A 20,068-nucleotide genomic window follows, 5' to 3' on the forward strand; every position below is an offset into this window, starting at 1 on the left:
GCAGAGAGAGAGGGAGACACAGAATCGGAAACAGGCTCCAGGCTCTGAGCCATCAGCCCAGAGCCCGATGCGGGGCTCGAACTCACGGACCGCGAGATCGTGACCTGGCTGAAGTCGGACGCTTAACCGGCTGCGCCACCCAGGCGCCCCTTAGAGCATTTTATAAGTGCAGTGAGAAACCATTGGACAGTTTTGGCAGAACAATAACAAAATCTTTTTTATGTTTTAAAATAATGTTTCTAGCCCCTCTGGAAAATACTGTTGAGAACTAGAGTGAAAGTAAGTGACCAGTTGAGTGGCTGCTGAAGTAAATAAGCAAGAGGTGATGGTGGTTAGAGTAGTGATGGCAGTGGAGCTGTGAGAAGGTCAGGTTTTAAGTCCATTACTTAAGATTACTTTTCTTCAATCACCTCCGTCATGGCTGAATTTAAAAACCATTTTATTACTGGTTCTGTTATGAATTCTAGGTATTTTTGTAAGTGTATTATCTTGAAAAAAAAACTCGATGAAATTTATTACCATAAAATAACCTAGTTTTCAGATACTAAAAAATATTCAAATTTGCATATTTAATAAGATCGAGCAGTGATCCTATAGTCAGTCATATTTCAGGTTTATTAGTGCTTATTGTATAAAAACATTTTCAGATAGTTCCACTAGTTTAGTTATAACAACTACATATTTTCTTACAATAAGTAATGAAACTTTGACCTGCTTTGTTAATTAGTGGTGAGGTCAGTAAAAATATTCAAAACAGGACTACTACACTGTGAGAGTAAATTAGGGACAGCGCTATTTACTTGAGCTGTTTAAAAAATAAATCTCTGGGGGCGCCTGGGTGGCGCAGTGGGTTAAGCGTCCGACTTCAGCCAGGTCACGATCTCGTGGTCCGGGAGTTCGAGCCCCGCGTCAGGCTCTGGGCTGATGGCTCAGAGCCTGGAGCCTGTTTCTGATTCTGTCTCCCTCTCTCTCTGCCCCTTCCCCGTTCATGCTGTGTCTCTCTCTGTCCCAAAAATAAATAAACGTTGAAAAAAAAAATAAATCTCTGTAGATCTAGCTTTTCTCTGGATGAGCTCTGCACTTTAACCAGATACTTCTAGACATAGTCTGGAGCAGGGGCCAGGGTGGGGAAAGATTGGGGGTTGGTAGACTAGTTAAGAGAATTTTAAAATAGTCTGTGCAAAAGAAGATAAAAACTTTAAACCAAAGGTCTGAGAGTGGAAAATTTGAAGATGATGAATTTGAGACTTTGATGAAGCAGAATAAAAATATTTGAAAGAGAATCAGATATTTAGAAGTTAGGGAGAAGAAAGAAAATCCAATGGCTTTGAGATTTTAAGCTTTGGAGAATGGGTGGATGGTGATGTCATAATAGATAGAATATATAGTAGGAAGAGTAGGCTCAGTTAGGTGAGTGAGTAGTTTTGAAAATGGTAAATTGAAAGCACCATCTTTGGGATGCCCAAAGAAAGTATGTTAAGGCAGTCAGAGAAAGGTGAGTGCTGTCACTAAGATTTGAAAATCATGTTCATATAGAAACTAGTTACAGTTCTGGAAGTGAATGAGATCACTCAAGAAAAGAATGAAAACCCGAAGGACGTTAAAAGCAGTGATGATTGTCCTCAAACAGGATGAGGACAGATTATGTAACTGATTTATCAGTCAAGTCATTCCTAAATTTATTTACAAAGTTTGGAGAGAATAGTGGCTGGGGAAGCCAGAAAGCAGTGGCTGAGATGGGAAGGGTAGAGAACTGAACTACTCTTTAGAGGAGCTTGGTGGGGTAGGAAAAGGACAGAGAGAGGGTATGATTTAGGGAAGAGGGAAGTGGGGTTCCAAATCGTTATTTAAAAGAATTATTACTGAAGGATGAGGTAGATGTTAGCACATTTACAAAATGTTTAAGTATAAAGTGAGGAAAAAATAGTGACAGTGTAGGAGAGAAATGACCTTTGTTTCATGGTCCCACAGTGGGCGAGAAGGATTTGATTCATTGCAGCCTTGTAGGAGAGGAGGGGCATATTTTCTTCTGACCTTGGAGAAAAGGAAGGAAAGAATGGTGCTGACATATCTGATTCTAGAAGTGGAGGGAAATTTCAATAAATCATAAATGATACCATTTTTTTTCCTTTTGTCTTCTAAAAAAATCATCTGTTGGCAATTTAGTGTAGTGAACGTTTGAAATGGGAGTATGGGAGAACCCAAGAAGGGGCAAAATAATGGAATTGTGCAGGAGTATTTGGGAACTTGCTGATTTTTGGAGAAGCAGGGAAGTTTGAAAACCTGGGGAGAAGAATACATAAGAGGACACTAAAATGGGGGAAAGAGCTGTGGACATCAGAAGTGAAGAGAGAGGAAGAGAAATTTGATACCCTGATGATTTTGTCTAGGGCTACCTATTTTGAAATGAATGACGGCAAGCTTGCCAGAACACTGGGTGACTCTTTTCACTAAGTCTAAATGTAAACTACATCATTAAGAGCATTTTATCAAATCAGAGCATATGAGGGAAGTTTTGTTAAAGCAGAAAACTATCATTACAGAAAAGGACTTGTAAAGCATCCTGCAATATTTGAAACTATTATGTAACCTTTAAAAAAAATTATGAAAGACTAAATTACCATATTTTTAGTTCATTTTGTTACCAGTATTCTCAAAACATGGTATGTAGCTCAATCCTTAGCTGCTAAGAAATGAAGTCTGGTAAGGATATCCAGTTGTGTCCAGTGTTTATGCTTGCCATAGGGAAATACACAATAAGATTTAAATAGTAACAGTGTTCAATTGTTATTTCATCTGTTTGTAGTACTCTTTCACCACTTTGAATATATTGCATGTTCTTTAAGTTTCTTATAACCAGAAAGTCTTCCAGATAATAAATGTGAGGTAACAACCTAAAATATTTTCATTTTGGATGGGATATAATTTGCTCTTCTTACCAAGGTAGGACCTCTTTGGACTTTGTAAATTTCTAAAATTTTGTTAAATAATTAGTAAAGCTAAGGCTACGCAAGGTTTTCTTCTGGACCTGTAAAATAAAAATCTTCTAATATTTGAACTATGTTTTGACATTCCTGTTGCTAGGACTCCCCATGTGGGGAGCTGGTGTCCCTCTGTCTTTTCACATGAGCATTCCTGCCCAGAGGACATGACTGAGTGACATTATATCTGAGAATATTTCCCACTTTTTTTTCCACCATCAAAAATAAAGTTTTGTGCTTTAATGCAGTGCCTTGTAATGTTTTGCTCAGTGCTTTAAAGGCTGGTGTAAGTACAAATGGACACAACCTGAGAGTGCTAAGACACAAAAATACTCCAAATTGATGGCTAATTCTAGTAGCTTGTAAAATATCTTTGCATAGAGAGATCCGTGTCATTTTATTATAATATTATAATCTGAATTGTATTTGAGTACAGGTCAATGATTTTTAAGTCCCAGTTTTTTGTTAGAGTGGAATTGGTAGATACAAGTTAAAGAAAATGATTTGAGGGGCACCTGGGTGGCTCAGTCAGTTAAGCGCTTGATTTTGGCTCAGGTCATGATCTTGCATTTGGTTCATTTGAGCCCTGCGTCAGGCTCTGTGCTGACAGCTCAGAGCCTGGAGCCTGCTTCGGATTCTGTGTCTCCCTCTTTCTGCCCCTCCCCTGCTCCCTCTCGCTCGCTCGCTCTCTCTCAAAAATAAACATTAAAAAAAATTTTTTTTAAATGATTTAGGTTGACATTAGATACACATGGCAGTAAGTAGAAGCAGTTTTATGATGAGTCAAATAGATTGACTAAAAAATTCCCTTTTATTTAGGTTAAATCTTTATACTTACAGATGTAAAGAATATTCATACCTTTTGAAAATTGAAAATATTCTTTGTAGGCTTTTAAATGTTGGTTTTATTTTATTATGTTGAGTGGAATATTTTACTAAAATATATTTAAATATGTTAAATATATTTAATGAAGCTTATTTTCCAAGGACAACTTGGTCATCCTCACCTTCAAAGAAAAAGTCCTATTTGTTTTTAACTCTGAAAGAATGGTTATAATTCTCTGATTTTTCTGGACTCAAACTGGCATTACGACTTATACATGAGAGTTGTATTTTTTGTACTTTTTAAAAATTAAAATTGTTAGTGTACATATAGATGAAAGACTGACAGTACTTCTCAATTTTATCTCTATTTCTTGCTCCCCAGAGGCTACTACTTGAATTTTTTAAGATGTCATGCTTATGCTGCTGCTTCTTGATTTGTTGATTTTAACCATTATTGAAGATGAGGATTTAGCTCTTTCCCACTCTCCTCCTACTCTCTCTGTCTATACACACTTTTGATTCCTCAATTCTCCCAGTGTAATTATATTAGTAATTTTTATTAGATCAGGATTTATTAACTGATCCATTAGTAAACTATAGTTACCTTTCTCCATTCTTATATTTTTATTCAAGTTATTATTTGCTTAGTTCTGTATATATACTACTTATCAATAATCCAATCCCCAAATCTCTGCTAGTTTTCTAAATCACCTTTCAGTATGTTCATTCAAATTTATCAATTTTATTTTCTTGAAGATGTCACTCCTGGAGGCTTCTGACCTGTTGAATATGGACTCATTATTCTCTATACTTGATACACACTTGTCATCTTCTCCTGAGAATTACTTTTGCCTTTCTCCTAGTTTGCGTCTTCTAGTATCTCCTGGTATCTAATGTCTTTCCTTTTCTATGTTGATCCTTTGTTTCATGCTTACAGAGCAGCACACCTTTGTTTGTTTGTTTTTAAATCGTAGAAAAAGTGTTGTGGTAGATTAATTTTGTGAAACCGTATAAGCAAGTCTGAAAATAATTTTTAACTATCCCCACACTTGATTGATAGTTTGTCAAGGTAAAGAATTTTAGGATGGAAATGTTTTTAAATGCATCACTTAATTATCTTCTATCTTTAGATGTCATTATTGAAAAGTTTAAAAGCACTTTGATTCTTGATTCTTGACATGTCAGTGTGGTTTTTGTTTTTCCTTTGTCCCTAGTGTTGTGAAATCTCACAGTGATGTCTCGTGCTATAAGTCTATTTTCATCTGTTTCACTGGGAGCTATATGCCCCATTTAGTCTAGCAACATAATGTTTTCCAGAACCAGAAGCAGTAAGTATTTCAATAACATTTTCCTCCCCTCCAGGAGGAAAATTTATTCTTCTTTATGTAACTCCTCTTAGATGCCCTCTATCAGGTCGTGTAATTCTCTTCTATTTTTCCTGCCTCTGTGCTTTTCTACTTCTTTGGTTTTTCCCTGAATTTATCTTCCATGATTTCTACTGAATTTTTTATTTCTACTTTTGCATTTTTGTTGTCTAAGAGTTCTTTTGTTTCCTCTGGATGTTCCTCTCCTAGAGCAATCTTATTCTGATCTCATGAATGCAATATTCTCTTCTTTCTCTGAGAATGTTAATGATGTTTATTTTCTTTGCCCTGAATAGTTTCATTATTCCAAGTCAACTTTACCTGTTTGATTGTTTATTCTGGTCTGTATCTTTCATGTTATAGGCTTTTCTCAGCATCTAATATCCCAAGGTTATTGGTTCATTGTTAAGAGTGGAAAACTAAAAACATAAAGCACATTTTGCATTTTGAGCTTCTCTGTAGACATTGTATGACTTGATTGGGGGTTTAATACGTGAGCTTGATGTCTATGTCTTTCCTGTTAGGTTGGTCATATCTTGAGAGAAAACTCTTCACATCTGCCTAGAAGGTCAAGTATAGGCTAAAATAAAGTCTTCTGATAGTCAAAAGGGAGAAGCAGATGGAGGGGTTGTTTCATTATTCAGTAATTCCGTTTTCGATATGATTTCAATCCCCTTTGTCCAGAGACAGTTCTTACCTTAGCGTCTCTAGAAAATAAACCTCTAGTTTTTGGTCCTCCATGGTGGAGGGTAAGGGGCAAACACCCTGCAAGGAGGGTGAAGTTGAATTATTGATAAGTAGTGTATGAAAATAAATATAACTCTAAGAAAACAAAATTCAGGAATGGAGAAAGGCAGCTACAGTTTATTAATGAATCATCTAACAAATCCTGAACGAATATTATCTAAGTCTCCTTATTATAGCCCCCCTCACCTCAGGTACCTTGTTCTGCTAATCCCTGGGCCTTTGGAAAATTGAGATGATTTTTTTTTTTTTTGCTTTACCCATAGTTTGTTTAAACTTTAGCCTCTTTGGAATTGCTCAGTCCATTCACTCCTTTGCTCACAGGTTTTATAGCTTCCAAAATCAACTTTTCTCTCATTCTTTCCATTTTTGTAAACTTAAGCTGTTAAAAGTAAAATAAAATTATAGATACACATTTATTACATTTTAGAGGGGAGAGAACAAAATTAGATATGTTCAATTTACCTTTCCCTGAAAATATTGATATTTGTCCTCTTGAATAAAAAAAAATTTTTTTTTATTTACTTGTGTATTTCTGTTTACTTTTCTTTCAAGCTTGACTCTTGATTTTGTCAAATCCAAGCACACCAAAAGTTTGGAGCCTGTCAAACGGAAGAGCTGCTAAAAAGCCATTCGTTATTTTATTTTATTTCATTTCATTTCATTTCATTTCATTTCATTTCATTTCATTTCATTTCATTTCATTTCATTTCATTTATTTTGAGAGAAGAGAGAGCATGAGAGCGTGAGCAAGGGAGGGGCAGAGAGAGAGAGAGAGGAAAGAGAGAGAATCCCAAACAGACTCCATGCTGTCAGCACAGAGCCCAAAGTGGGGCTCAAACTCATGAACCATGAGATCATGACCTGAGCGGAGATTAAGAGTTGGACACTTAACTGACTGAGCCACCAGGTACCCCTTAATTTAATTTAACTTAATTTAATTTAATTTTCATTTTTTATTTTTTTTAATGTTTATTTTTGAGAGAGAGAGAGAGACAGAGTATGAGCAGGGGAGGGGCAGAGAGAGAGGGAGACCCAGAATTCGAAGCAGGCTCCAGGCTCTAAGCTGTCAGCATAGAGCCTGACACAGGGCTTGAACTCATGAACTGGTAGATCATGACCTGAACGGAAGTCGGCTGCTTAACTGACTCAGCCACCCAGGAGCCCTTTAATTTTGTTTTTTTAATTATGCTTTAGGTACGAAGATCTTTGATAAAGAGCACCCTTCAGCTTTCTCTCCCAAAATATTTTTTTTCTCTAAGAGTCACTGCAGTCATCTACACTTTGCTTCAATTTGAACTTTTATTTAGATTTCTTGAGTGTTAATATGACCTATGAATTGGCTCCTTTGACATGCTGGTATTATTACAAACTCAAGGTAATTCCAAAATAACTTCATATTTTACTTCGGCATGTATCAGTTGATTGTACAAAATTTTATCTCCAATTTGGGCTGAAAGCTGGGTAATGGAAGGAAAAATAATTCAGAGCATTAGTTGAGCATTTTTTGAGTACCTATTGTACACAAGGTAATATACTGGGCTATGTAGAAGAGAATGCTCTTGTTCTTTGAGAGGTTATAAGAGAATAGGGAGCACACAGGAAACACCTAGTGAATGCTGAAAAACCATTATTTCCTCTCATTTTACCAGATATTTTAAAGCATTTGGGGAGGGGCGCCTCGGTGACTTAATGGTTTAAGTGTCCCACTCTTCATCTAAGCTCAGTCATCTCACGGTTTGGGAGTTCGAGCCCCGTGTGGGGCTGCGTGCTGACAGTGCCGAGGCTGCTTGGGATTCTCTCTCTCTCTCTCTCTCTCTCTCTCTCTCTCAAAATACATAAACATTTAAAAAATTAAAAAAAATCTGGGGAAATAAGAAATTATGAATGTGGGGCGCCTGGATGGCTCAGTCGGTTAAGCAACTGACTTCAGCCCAGGTCATGATCTTGTGGTTTGTGAGTTTGAGCCCTGCACCAGGCTCTGTGCTGACAGCTCTGAGACTGGAGCCTGCTTCAGATTCTGTGTCTCCTCCTCTCTCTGCCCCTCCCATGCTCATTCTCTGTCTCTCTCCATCTCTTAATAATAAATAAATGTTTAAAAAAATTAAAAAAAAAGAAATTATGTATGTATGTTTTCCCTTTGGATCTTAGCTTAGCTTCAATTATTAATTATTATAATAGTCCTTTTTGGAATTATGTCATGTACAGTGACATAATTTGAATCTTTAACCATTATCACTCTTCCTTCAGTATTTCTTGCACTTGATAATTTCCTTTAATCCTAGGAAATTACTGCAAGTGAAGAATATGAGAGAAGAAAGAGGCATTTTTTTTTTAAAAAGCAGACGTGGGGCGCCTGGGTGGCGCAGTGGGTTAAGCGTCCGACTTCAGCCAGGTCACGATCTCGCGGTCCGTGAGTTCGAGCCCCACGTCGGGCTCTGGGCTTATGGCTCAGAGCCTGGAGCCTGTTTCCGATTCTGTGTCTCCCTCTCTCTCTGCCCCTCCCCCATTCATACTCTGTCTCTCTCTGTCCCAAAAATAAATAAACGTTGAAAAAAAAATTAAATAAATTAAAAAAGCAGACGTTTTATATTTAATCCTTTTCTTTCAGTAAATACATTTGATTCAGTGGCTATTTATCTATTACAATCCAGGGAGACAGATAATAGAATGGTGATAAGTGTCTTAACTCAATGTTAATTGTAGCATCCAGAATCTCTGGATCCTTTTGACTGCAAATAGTTTTTAATGGCCATTTCTGACCATTAACCTTTATTTCAGTCATCTACTGTTCTTGCAAGCATTTGTTTCCGTCACCTGCTGCTTCTGAGCACATTATTACTGGCAACTCATTTTCTTCCATCTTACTAAACTTTGTAACTGCCTCCAAGTTTTTGCAGGTTATTTCTAATTCCATTAACATGTCCAAACACTTGGCATGGCAGTAGGAATGTTGAGAGATGTTGACCTGTGGAAATTTGTGTGTCTACTCTTTCAGGGCTAAAATCCTAATAAAGTCATATTGCACAATGGCAAGACTAGAACTAGAAACTGCCATTTTGTCATACCCAGTGCCCTCTCCACTACCCAAACTAGATTGTTGCATGATTTTTCTTCATACCTGCCACTTGTTAAAATGCAGACCCTCAGTGATAGAAATGAGCTTATCATATCCTTATGCTTATGGTCAGTTCTTTGCAAGGAAAGTTGCTTATAATCTATGATTACAGCTGCAAAAGTTAAGCATGGTTTGAGACCAGTCAGTTGAACTGAACTCTCAATTTTTTTTCTCCTGTTGATCTGTTTCTGGCATGTCACTTAGTTTTGGGGCTTATATTTTTCATTTATAAAGTGGAGATAATACCTAACCCATCCAGCTTACAGCATTTATTTAAATATTTTATTTACTTTTTATTTATTTTAGAGAGATGATGCACGTGAGTGGGGGAGAGGGGCAGAGGGAGAGAGAGAGAAAATTTACATGGGACTCAATCCCACAACCCTGGAATTAGGACCTGACCCAAAATCAAGAGTCTAACACTCAACCAACTGAACCACCCAAGCCCCCCACAGCATTTTTAAAAGACTAAAATGGGTTAGAAAATGTAGGAAGGGATAATAATCTACACATAAGGTGGTTAGGGATTCACCAACTTAGGGAAAATGCAAAGATATTTATTGAATTGACTAATGTGGTTGGGAGGCAATGGACAACTGACCTAGAAATGAAATGGAAATAAGATAGTCTCTGTATCTATAGTGTTATTTAGGCAAGATTCAAAGGTGGTGGAGTTGTGAAGAATACACATTGTTAAGACTTCTGCCACCAATACCACTTGATGACTTTTGGTTGGTGCATGTTTATATTAGAAAAGTCTAAAAGAGCTCTTATAAGAGGACTGTTTAAAGCAACAATAGTAAGAAATTCTTCCCAAGTCACTTAGTATAAATACAAAAGATTTTTTTATCATTTTATAATTGTGAGAGAGTAATATAATATTATAGGAGAGTAAGTTCTATGGCCTGATAAATCAAGAATCAATATCAAGATATCTTGATAAATCAATATTTATCAAGAATCAATATAGAACTTAATTTTTAGCAGTCTCAAATACCCTTAGAGCTACATGTGGGAACTACAGTGTGTGTGAGTAAAAGTGAAAGATAAGTTTTTTTCATCTATACCCACAGTGTCTTGAAGCCTCCGTTTTCTTTTTGAAATCTGTAAAGGCTTTGATTAGGGCAAAAATGGGAAAAATATCTGATTTGTAGGATTTGTTAATGAGTTTCATTTACTCTAATTGTTTACTATAGGCCTTAAAGAAATCTTTTAATTTAAAGCCAACCTGCTAAAGTTTTTAAAAGGTATTATTTAGTGTGACATAGCCGGAAGTGGCTTACTCAGAAAGAAATCCATGATAAAAAGTACAAACTAATACATAAGGAACAGGATATTTAAGGGATGCAGTATTCTCTATAAGGAGATTATCTTTGGCAAATTCATGACCTGAGGAATGAGGCTAAGCATTTTTCCCTAATAAAATCTTGTAGATGGTAATACTTACTTTTATTAGGTGAAGTGATTTTCTTTAATCCTTATGGGTCTGTACGGAAATCTCTAGGAATCCTCTTGATAATGATTTACCAAATATACAATTCATAGCTAGAGCAACCTATTAAGTTATTGTTTTTTTAAACATGTATATGTAAATATGTTAATTTTGTAACAATTTTAATTATTACCAGATAGAGCCGAGAGCCTTTTAACCAACCCTTCTTTCAATCTTTCTGCTCTTTCCTAAGGGGTAACACCTGTTACACTTTGTTTTATATCTTTTCAGACTTATTCCTATAAACATATTTGTACCTATGGAAAATACACAGTTTTGTGTACTTCATTTCTATAAATACCACACTTGTTTTTTTCCCACAGAAAAATGTGTTTTGGAGAGCATTTTCATGTTAGTACGTGAAAAACCATGCTGTTCTTTTAAATGTTTGCACATTATTCATATAGGATGGATATTTACCCATTCTCTTCTGAAGTAACATTAAAGGTTGTTTCTGTTTTCTTCCTATGTTTTTGAATAATATCACCATGTGCATCCTAAAAAATTGCCTCATTAGAAGCAGCATTACCAATTATGATTATCTTTTTCACTTGTGACAGTGAAGGTTTAAACTTTGAAAGTCTTTATTAAGAACATTACTTGAATTCTAATAATAATGGCATGAAGAGGCTGGCAGTTCCCCTGTGCAAAAAGTAAATACAAAACTGGACAAAATCATCAAAAACAGCCATTTAGGAGTACTGGAAATTGACCAAAGGCAGTTAAAAAATTGATCTTGCACAACTGTTAGGGCTTGGGGTGAGAATAGTGTGAGTCTATGGCCTTCATGCCTGATATCTTCCCAGATAGATACCTTCCCAGCACCCCTCTGTCCCTTCATTTGGTGAGAACTGAAGCTTTACCAGATTGGGTCTGACAGAAAACTAGCAGCTTTGCTTCCAGAACTGGGGGTGATGTGACTTAGGGAATGGGGGACTAAGAGGGAATACAGAAACCTGCGGCTTTGCTGGTGAAAAGTGGTAGCTTTGGTTAGAAACAAACAAAACCTGCTGCCTTGCTGACAATGGTTTGGAGTGAGCAGTGGACCAATAGAAATTTCCCAGAGAAATCCTAGAAATGAGAGAGCCACAAAAGGGCTGAGATAAGCTCTCCATATAGCTCTGGTTGCCTGGGAAACTACATATGTGGAGGGGAGACCGAGGGAGTCTGGCAAAAAGTTCAAAGCAAGGGAGACTAGAGTCTAGGTTTGAATCCATTCCCCACTCTATATACAATCAAATGGCAGATGGTGGAAATCGTACAGGCTTGAGATGTTAAAAAAGACTCAACGACTCTGAAAAATAAAATGAATGCCCAGTTACTGTAATATATTAAAGATACAGTTTTCAAGCAGAAACTTCTGGACATGGAAAAATAAAGGCAAGAAAGAAAAGCCAGGAAAATATGACCCATAATCAGGAAAAATAGTCAATGGAAAACACACTCTGAGCTTGATGTTGGATTTAACAAAGACTTCAAATCAGCTATTTTAAACAGGTTCAGAGAATTATAGGACAGTTTGTTAATTTTCAATAATCTCAATAGAGAATTTAGAAAATAAGAATCAAATAGGAATTTAGATTTGAAAAGTACAGTAATTAAAAAATTAATTAGATGGGCTCAACAGCAGATTTGAGGTAGCAGAAAAAACATGAAGATAAGTAAAAGGTATTCAACCCAAAGGAGAAAGAGAAAAAGATGTTAAGAAAAGTAAACAGAGCTTCAGAGACCTTTGGGACAATGTCAAGCATTTCAACATGCATGTAATGTGATTTCCAGACAGGAAGAGGAGAAAGGGACAGGAAAAATATTTGGGGGTGCTTGGGTGGCTCTGTCAGTTAAGCGTCTGACTCTTGGTTTTGGCTCAGGTCATGATCTCATGGTTCATGAGTTTGAGCCCCACATCAGGTTCTGCACGGACAGTGTGGAGCTTGCTTGGGATTCTGTCTTTCTCCTTCTCTCTCTCTGCCCCTCCCACATTCTCTATCTCTCCCTCAAAATAAATAAACTTTAAAAGAAAGAAAAAGAGGCACCAGGGTGGGTCAGTTGGTTGAGTGTATGACTTTGGCTCAGGTCATAATCTCATTGTCAGTGAGTTCAAGCCCCTCGTCAGTCTCTGTGCTGACAGCTCAGAGCCTGGAGCCTGCTTCAGATTCTGTGTCTCCCTCTCTCTCTGCCCCTCCCCCCAGATTCTCCCAGAAATAAACATTAAAAAAACTTTTTGAAGAAATAAAGGCACCAAACCACCCCAAATTAGGTGGAAAATATAACTCACAAAGGGTTCCAGTATGGTAGAATAAACATGCTGTATCCTGTCTCTCCCAGTGAATGCATCTATAAAAACAGAACTGAATATAGGAGTATCTATTTATAGATTAAAGGGCGATAGTACCAGGCAGGTTGAGAAGACAACCAGGTATTTAAATACCACTGAATTTATGTTGAGTTTACTTTTGGTATCTCCTGAACTAGCCCCAAACCCAAAAGTTGGCATCAGAATGAACAGTGAGAACTTCCAAAACCTTCTAGTTCTGGCTTAAAGAACAAGATACTCAGAGTGCAGAAATCTCTTTTTTCTTATTCTGAGTTCTCTTGCCCCCCAGTCCCCGGGAAATCCTTTGGTAGCACTGTTGAAGCAGCTGCAACAGCCAAGAAGACAGTAACTCCAAGGAAGGAAACCTTCCTCTTCTACTGAAGGAGTTGTGATTTTAGTAAGTACATGGCAGAGTAGGTTAAACAGAGCCCCTGATTTTTGGCTGGAGCATTGGTAAAGAGCATCCCAGAGAACTAGAAGTACCAGGCATATTTATGGAGAGGAAGTAGCCTAGAAAGGGACCCCTTAAAGTTGTTTATGCACTCCTGGACTCGCCCTTGAACTGTGCATGGGTCAATCCGACCCTAAAGAGCATACATAGATGTTGAGTACTGAAACGCTGATAGACTACCACCTAAGTCCCATGATGCATATGTGGGACAGATCCAGATAACATTGTGGAAGTTTTGAACAGTTTCGTAGTTTCTGATGATGTTAAAAATATACTGATCATGTGACCCAGCAATCTCCTAGATATTTACTGGGGAGAAATGAAAACTTAAATTCATAAACAAGCATGGAAGACTAAACTAAAATGGCCATAGTACCTCAAAAGGTCAGAATCTGAGGCCTGCCCTCAACTGACTAAATTGCTTGCTAAAACAAAAATATCAACACTCTCCGTAAGTTTTCAGCAAGATTCAGTCTCATGTTAAAATATACAGCATACATTCCAAAATTACTTGGCACGTTGACAACCAGGAAAATGTTCAAGTCACATGTGCAAAGATAACAGACACAACACTGAGATGACACAGATGTGGGAATCATTTGAGAAAGATTTAAAGCAGTTATTATAAATACGCTATGACAACGGTGAGCTCTCTTGAAGCGAATGGAAATATAGAATGTCTCAGTAAAGAAATAGAAAACAATGGAAAATTTGAACTGAAAAACAATAACAACTCATTGGACAAGTACAATAGCAAAATGGAAATGACAAAGAATCCGTAAACTTAGAGATCAATAGAAATCTATCCAACCTCTGAACAAGAGAGAAAAAAGTTTGAAAAAAATAATGAGCAGAGCTTCAGGGATCTGTGGGGTAATACCAGAAAATCTAACATTTTGTTTCATCAGACACCCAGAAGAAAAGAAGAAAGAATATGGTGCAGAAAAAACTATTTGAATGGTTGCTGAAAACTCCCCAAATTTGGTGAAAGGCATAAACCTATAGACTCAAGAGGTTCAACAAACCTCAGTTATCGATAAGTTCTATGAAATACATGCCCAGTCACATCATCAAACTGCTGGAAACAAGACAAAAAAAAAAAAAAAATACTGAAAGCAAAAACCACTAATAGATGAATGATTAAATTAATGGGAATTTCTCATCAGAGATTATAAAGACCAGAAGGAAGTAAAACAGTTTTAAGCATGGTGGTAGGGAGGGGATATATCAGTCCAGAATTCCTTATTTAGTGAAAATATCTAGATGCTGCCTGTTTCTTATCTTTTTTGTTTTTGAAGAGGACTTTTTTCTTAAAGCATTGCCCATAATAGGAAATTGTTTCTAGCAAGAGTGTTGGTGGAGCTAGAGAGTGTTATGCTAAGTGAAATAAGTCAATCAGAGAAAGACAAATACCATATGATTTCACTCATGTGCAATTTAAGAAACCAGTGACCATGGTGGTGGTGGGGGGGGGGGGTGGGTAGGGAATAGAGAGGCAAACCAAGAAACAGACTCTTAACTATAGAGAACAAACTGCTGGTCACTGGAGGGGGGATGGGCTGGAGGATGGGTTAAATAGGTGATGGAAATCAAGGAGGGCACTTGTGATGAGCACTGGGTGTTGTATGGAAGTGATGAATCACTAAATTCTACACCTGAAACTAATATTACACTGCATGTTAACTAACTGGAATTTAAATAAAAATTTGGAGGAAAAAAGTCTTTTCTAACTAAGAATGCCAGAAAGTTACACTAGGCGCTTTTATAAGACACTTGATTTATAATAGGAATATTGATAAGTTCTTTACAAATGGTAGTTCACTTTCATTTCTGAATTAAATTTATCAGATGATGACAAGGTGCAAAGTGGTCAGTTAAGATAATGCAATTAGGGGAACCCTCAACTATTTTTTTAAACCATGTTTTCAAGGTAGGAAAAAATATATTTAAATTGCTGTTATTGGGAATTGCTTTTCATTGATACTTTGAATAATTAGCAATAGTCACAATGAGAGATGAAGAGACTGAGTTACAGAATATTAGCCTGAGCAGAATATTTAGCGTTTACATGTTTTTAGTAGGTGAGTCATTTAATTTTGTTGAATAACCATATGAGCTGGATCGTTGTCATTTATTTTTTACAGATAAGGAAATAAAGGTGCTGTTAGGTTTATTTTGATGCCACGTTGGAGGAAAAATGAGATTAGAATTCAGAATTTGGTTCTCTCTAAAACCACTTCTTTTGCTGCACAAGTTCTATGCATTTGTATTGATATGTCTTTATGAAGCAATTCATTATTATTGTAAAGATAATGAAATGAGGATCTCCTGATGGAAATGTAACTGATAGACCCTGTTTAAAAAACAGTTTCACAATATCTGACAATTGAAAAATCACATATCTTCTGAACTAGCAATTCTACTCTTAGTATTTACTCACTTATGGTACATACATTTATGTATAGACGTATATGTGTATGGATATAGATCTGTAGATGCTGATTATAAATGATAACTGCAGAAAGTGGAAGCAACCTGTATATCTTTCAGTAGAGGACAGTCTAAATAGATGTTGATGCATCTATATAGTGAAGTACTAGATATATTGGAAAGGGTGAGCTCCAATATGGAAAGATCACAAAGATATTAATAAAACAGTCACATTTGTATCAATAACGGATATATTTAAATACAGGCATAAATTTTGTCTAGAAGGCTAGAAAGCTCTTTGGAAGAGATTATTGTGTTAAATATTTCAACATAACTAAACTTTTACCACATACGTATGTACACATACATGAACGTATTTTATGTATATATGTGTGTGAATGTATGTAATGTTTCTTTAAACTTATTTTGCATCAAAACTTTGACATTCTTACTCTGTTATCTTTTGGCATTCAATATTACCAGTAATAAATGGCATGGAAGTCTGATTATTGTTCCTTTTATACAACTCTTCTTTTGAGAAATACCCACTTACCCCCCATTTTTAATCCTCGGCATTGTGAGATGTCACTTAGATGTGGCCAGATCTGGATCTTTTTCATACAATCTGCTCTGTTCTTGGAAAGCCTTTCATTCTGAAGGTTTGCATGTCATTTAAACTCAGGGACGTTTTTTCCTATTGTTTGACAGCTATTTCCTCTTCCTTGTCTTTGATCTTGTCTTATGAAACTCCTGATAGGCACTATTGGACTTGCTTATGTGTTTTTTCTCATGTTTTCATCTTCTGCATTTAGGACTTTATCTTCACTTGATTTTCCAGATTAGCACTTTTGACCTTAACAGTCTTATCATTTAGTCTACTGTTTGAGTTTTCTAAATTTGACAATATTTTTAATTGCCAGGAACTTTTTCTTATTCTCTAGATGCCCCATTTTCTCCTTCTTAGTTGCCTGTTCCTTTATGAATGCAGTAGTCTCTCATGTATCTCTGAGAATGCTAATAAAAATTAAAATTTTAAATTGTATTCGCAGCACCATCTGTTTCTCCTTAGTTGAGTTTGTTCAGCTTTGTCCACTGTCACTGATGTTTTCTTTAGATGTCTGGTGATCTTAGCAGTTGGTTTATATTGATAAATGAAGGACTAGGTTGATTAATCCAGAATATGTATCTACTGAGGATAACCTCTATAGTGTACAGGCTGTCCCCTGAACCTGCCCTGCTCTCTCTGGAATGAGAGGGCTTGAGCAGGGGCTGAGTGGCGAGCCTCAGGCAGGCTTCTTCTTGAGATTTGAAGGCAAAGAGCAGGTGAGCAAGCTAGGAACCCTCGGATAGCTAAATTGAGAGGGAAGAATTTACACTGGAGATAAAACATATTAGTGCAAGCCTTTCTGTTGGAAGAACAGAAGGGGAGAAGATGGTACCACCTATAGATGTGTTAGAAAATGCAGTAAGGGGAACTTTCGGTTGTCATAACTGTAGAACACTATAGGCATTTGGCAGAGAACAATTCTGTGCCAAAAGTATTTTTTGTTCCTGAAATGCTAATAGTTTCCTGTTTCCTGAAACACTGTGTATTTGTGTATTCCCTCCTGTATCGTAGCCTTGCCTCCACCCCTTCTTCTTTAGTGTCCATTATGAAGAACCAGATTTACCGTGGCCTCTGTGCTTCTTTGTTCAGGTCCCAAGATTTGTGTTAGGAACCCTTCCCATGCAGAACACCTACCCACTGTCTCTGTGAAGGAATGTGTGGGTACTTAGGTTAAAATGTATGCTTTTGTGTATGGGATTCCTTATTTACCCTGTATGGTTGCCCCTCCACTGTGCCTGTGCTTTTGTTGACTTCAAGCTTAGATTTTCTCTAGGAATACTTTAGGAAATACAGCTTCATATAGATAAATAGATAGGTAGATAATAGATTTTAAAAAATTAATGTTTGTTTTTGAGAGAGAGAAAGAGAGTGAGCATGAGTGGGGGAGGGCAGAGAGAGAGAGGGAGACAGAATCAGAAGCAGGCTTGAGGCTCTGAGCTATCTGCATAGAGCCCGATGTGGGTCTTGAACTCATGAACTGTGAGATCGTGACCTGAGCCGAAGTCAGATGCTTAACTGACTGAGCCACCCAGTCACCCCATTTTTTGTTTGTTTGTTTGTTTGTTTGTTTGTTTGTTTGTTTGTTTGTTTAAAGAGAGAGCACAAGTTGGGGAGAGGGGCAGGGGAAGGGAGAGAGAGAAAATCTTAAGCAGGCTCCATGCTCAGCATGGAACCTAATGTGGGGCTTGATCCCATGACCCTGGGATCATGACCTGAGCCAAAATCAAGAGTCGGAACTGTGATTCCTTCAGAGTGTTCTTATCACTATTGTGCTTTGTACACATGTTTACACATTTTGGTCTACTAGTTTTCAGTTTTTGGAGCAAAAATAGTATGTTTGTAGTCACTTCAACATATAACATCATACCTAGCCTATAAGCCTTTAGCTAATTTTGATTAAATTAGCTGAGCACGTTCAAAGTTTTTTTCTTTGATTTGGTATAACTGTAACTAAATTAGAATTTCAAGATATTAGTTTGAGAGCTAAAATATTGACAGCATATTATCATTTTATGGAAAACAATTGTTACTGACTTAACATTAATGATTTGCATGAACTCTGCTGTGATGGTTAAATTAGTTGTGTGGAAATACTGTGTCACAATTTAGTTGTAAAGAAACCTGACTTGGTCCAAACCTCAGTAGAAATTTGTCTTAGAAATATATTTTTAGAAAGAATTTTGATGCTCTGTTGCAACTACATGAGAAGTAGTCCAAATGACTTTTTAGATACCTCCTTTAAAGTTTTGATTAAACCTTTCCAAAAGCACATAGGAGGAGATTCTGTTTTTCATTTCAGGAATTCTATAAATTATCCAGGGTGGTTCTGCTGAAATAATTGTTGTTTTATCTATAAAATATAACAACAGAAACAAATTTTAACATGTTATGAAAACTTACGTGTCATATTTTTTTAACTTTTATTTATTTTGAGAGAGAGAGAGCGCGCACAAGTGTGAGTGGGGGAGGGCCAGAGAGAGGAGAGAGAGAGAGAGAGAGAGAGAGAGAGAGAGAGAGAATCCCAAGCAGGCCCCACACTGTCAGTACAGAGTCTGATGTGGAGCTCAAACTCATGACCCATAAGATCATGATCTGAACCAAAGTTGGATGCTTAGCCGACTGAGCCACCCAAACACCCCTTACCTGTCAATTTTTCAATGGGAAATCTAGTTTGTTGAGTTGAATGGGAGTGAATATACCACCAAGTGTGGTTACAAAAGGATTTTTTATCTTAAGACTCTAATCCTAATTTATTAAGGATAGCTCATTTAATTATAGTTCTAAAACTAGTTAGAAATGCTTACATAAAACAATTCTAAAGAGTTTTTGAAACAGAATATAGGTGGGTAAATTTATTTTTTATATTTACCTTACATACTGAATTATATTCTAGGAAGTTAGAAATATAGAGAAGGATTACTGAAAAAGCCATTTTAAGTAGACTAAGCTTTGAAAGATACCATTTCTATCTTTATGGTTTATTATACAATTTGTGGAAAGTTAGTAGTTTTAAGGTTACTGCTTTGTAAACGACACCACATTTTGCCAATTTCAAGGAGGCAGATATTTTGTTTATAAATAACAACACATCATTTAAAACTATTCTTGATTTTTTTTTTTCTTTTGGTGTTTATTTTGAGAGTGAGAGAGAGCATGAGCTGGGGAGGGGCAGAGAGAGAGAGAGGGAGAGAATCCCAAGCAGGCTCTGTGCTGTCAGTGGTGAGCCCAGTGCGGTCCTGATTCCACAACCCCGGGATCATGGCCTGAGCTGAAATCAAGAGTCAAATGCTTAACCAACTGAACCATACAGGCACCCCCTATTCTTGATTTTAGTAGGAGAAAAATGGTACATTTTTGTGACTGAAACTGTATTATGAAGAACGTAGGATGTACCAGACTGTGGGCTGGGAATATGGGTTTGAACAAAACAGATACAATTTCTATGCTAAATTAGAGTTTAGAAAAGAAATTGTACATTAAACAAATATCAAAGTACTTAATTATAGGTTTATCAGAGTTATAATGTATAGAATACTGTGAAAATATATGTTAGGAGAATTTATCCTAATTGGGGCAGCCAGGGACATAGAAATCCTGCTCCTAAAGGGTGAGTATGAATTAAGTACACAAAAGTGGTTGTGAATATGGGGTGGCAAGTGGAAGGAGGACTTTGCATCAGGACAGGGATAGGATTGATATAGCTAAAGCTATAAAGGATGGTGCAGATTGAATCTAGCAATGT

The 20,068-nt window shown here is 36.8% G+C and overlaps 1 protein-coding gene across 7 annotated transcripts in view; it reads left to right on the forward strand.

The window, feature by feature from the left end:
- Positions 1-20,068, forward strand: part of PALS2 (protein associated with LIN7 2, MAGUK family member) — a 113,870-nt gene that overhangs the window by 20,001 nt on the left and 73,801 nt on the right. The window contains exon 1 of one of the 7 annotated variants that reach the window (XM_043589097.1): positions 1,381-1,495. The exons of 4 other annotated variants lie outside the window; for them this stretch is intronic. In XM_043589097.1, the coding sequence (XP_043445032.1) occupies positions 1,459-1,495 (37 nt within the window). In that variant the 5' untranslated portion in view covers positions 1,381-1,458. Of the gene's footprint in view, positions 1-1,380; positions 1,496-20,068 lie in introns of those variants that run through there. 2 more of the 7 variants (XM_043589096.1, XM_043589098.1) reach the window with 2 other exon arrangements.

The sequence above is a fragment of the Prionailurus bengalensis genome, chromosome A2, assembly GCF_016509475.1.
Source record: "Prionailurus bengalensis isolate Pbe53 chromosome A2, Fcat_Pben_1.1_paternal_pri, whole genome shotgun sequence".
In the NCBI taxonomy this organism is placed as follows: domain Eukaryota; kingdom Metazoa; phylum Chordata; class Mammalia; order Carnivora; family Felidae; genus Prionailurus; species Prionailurus bengalensis.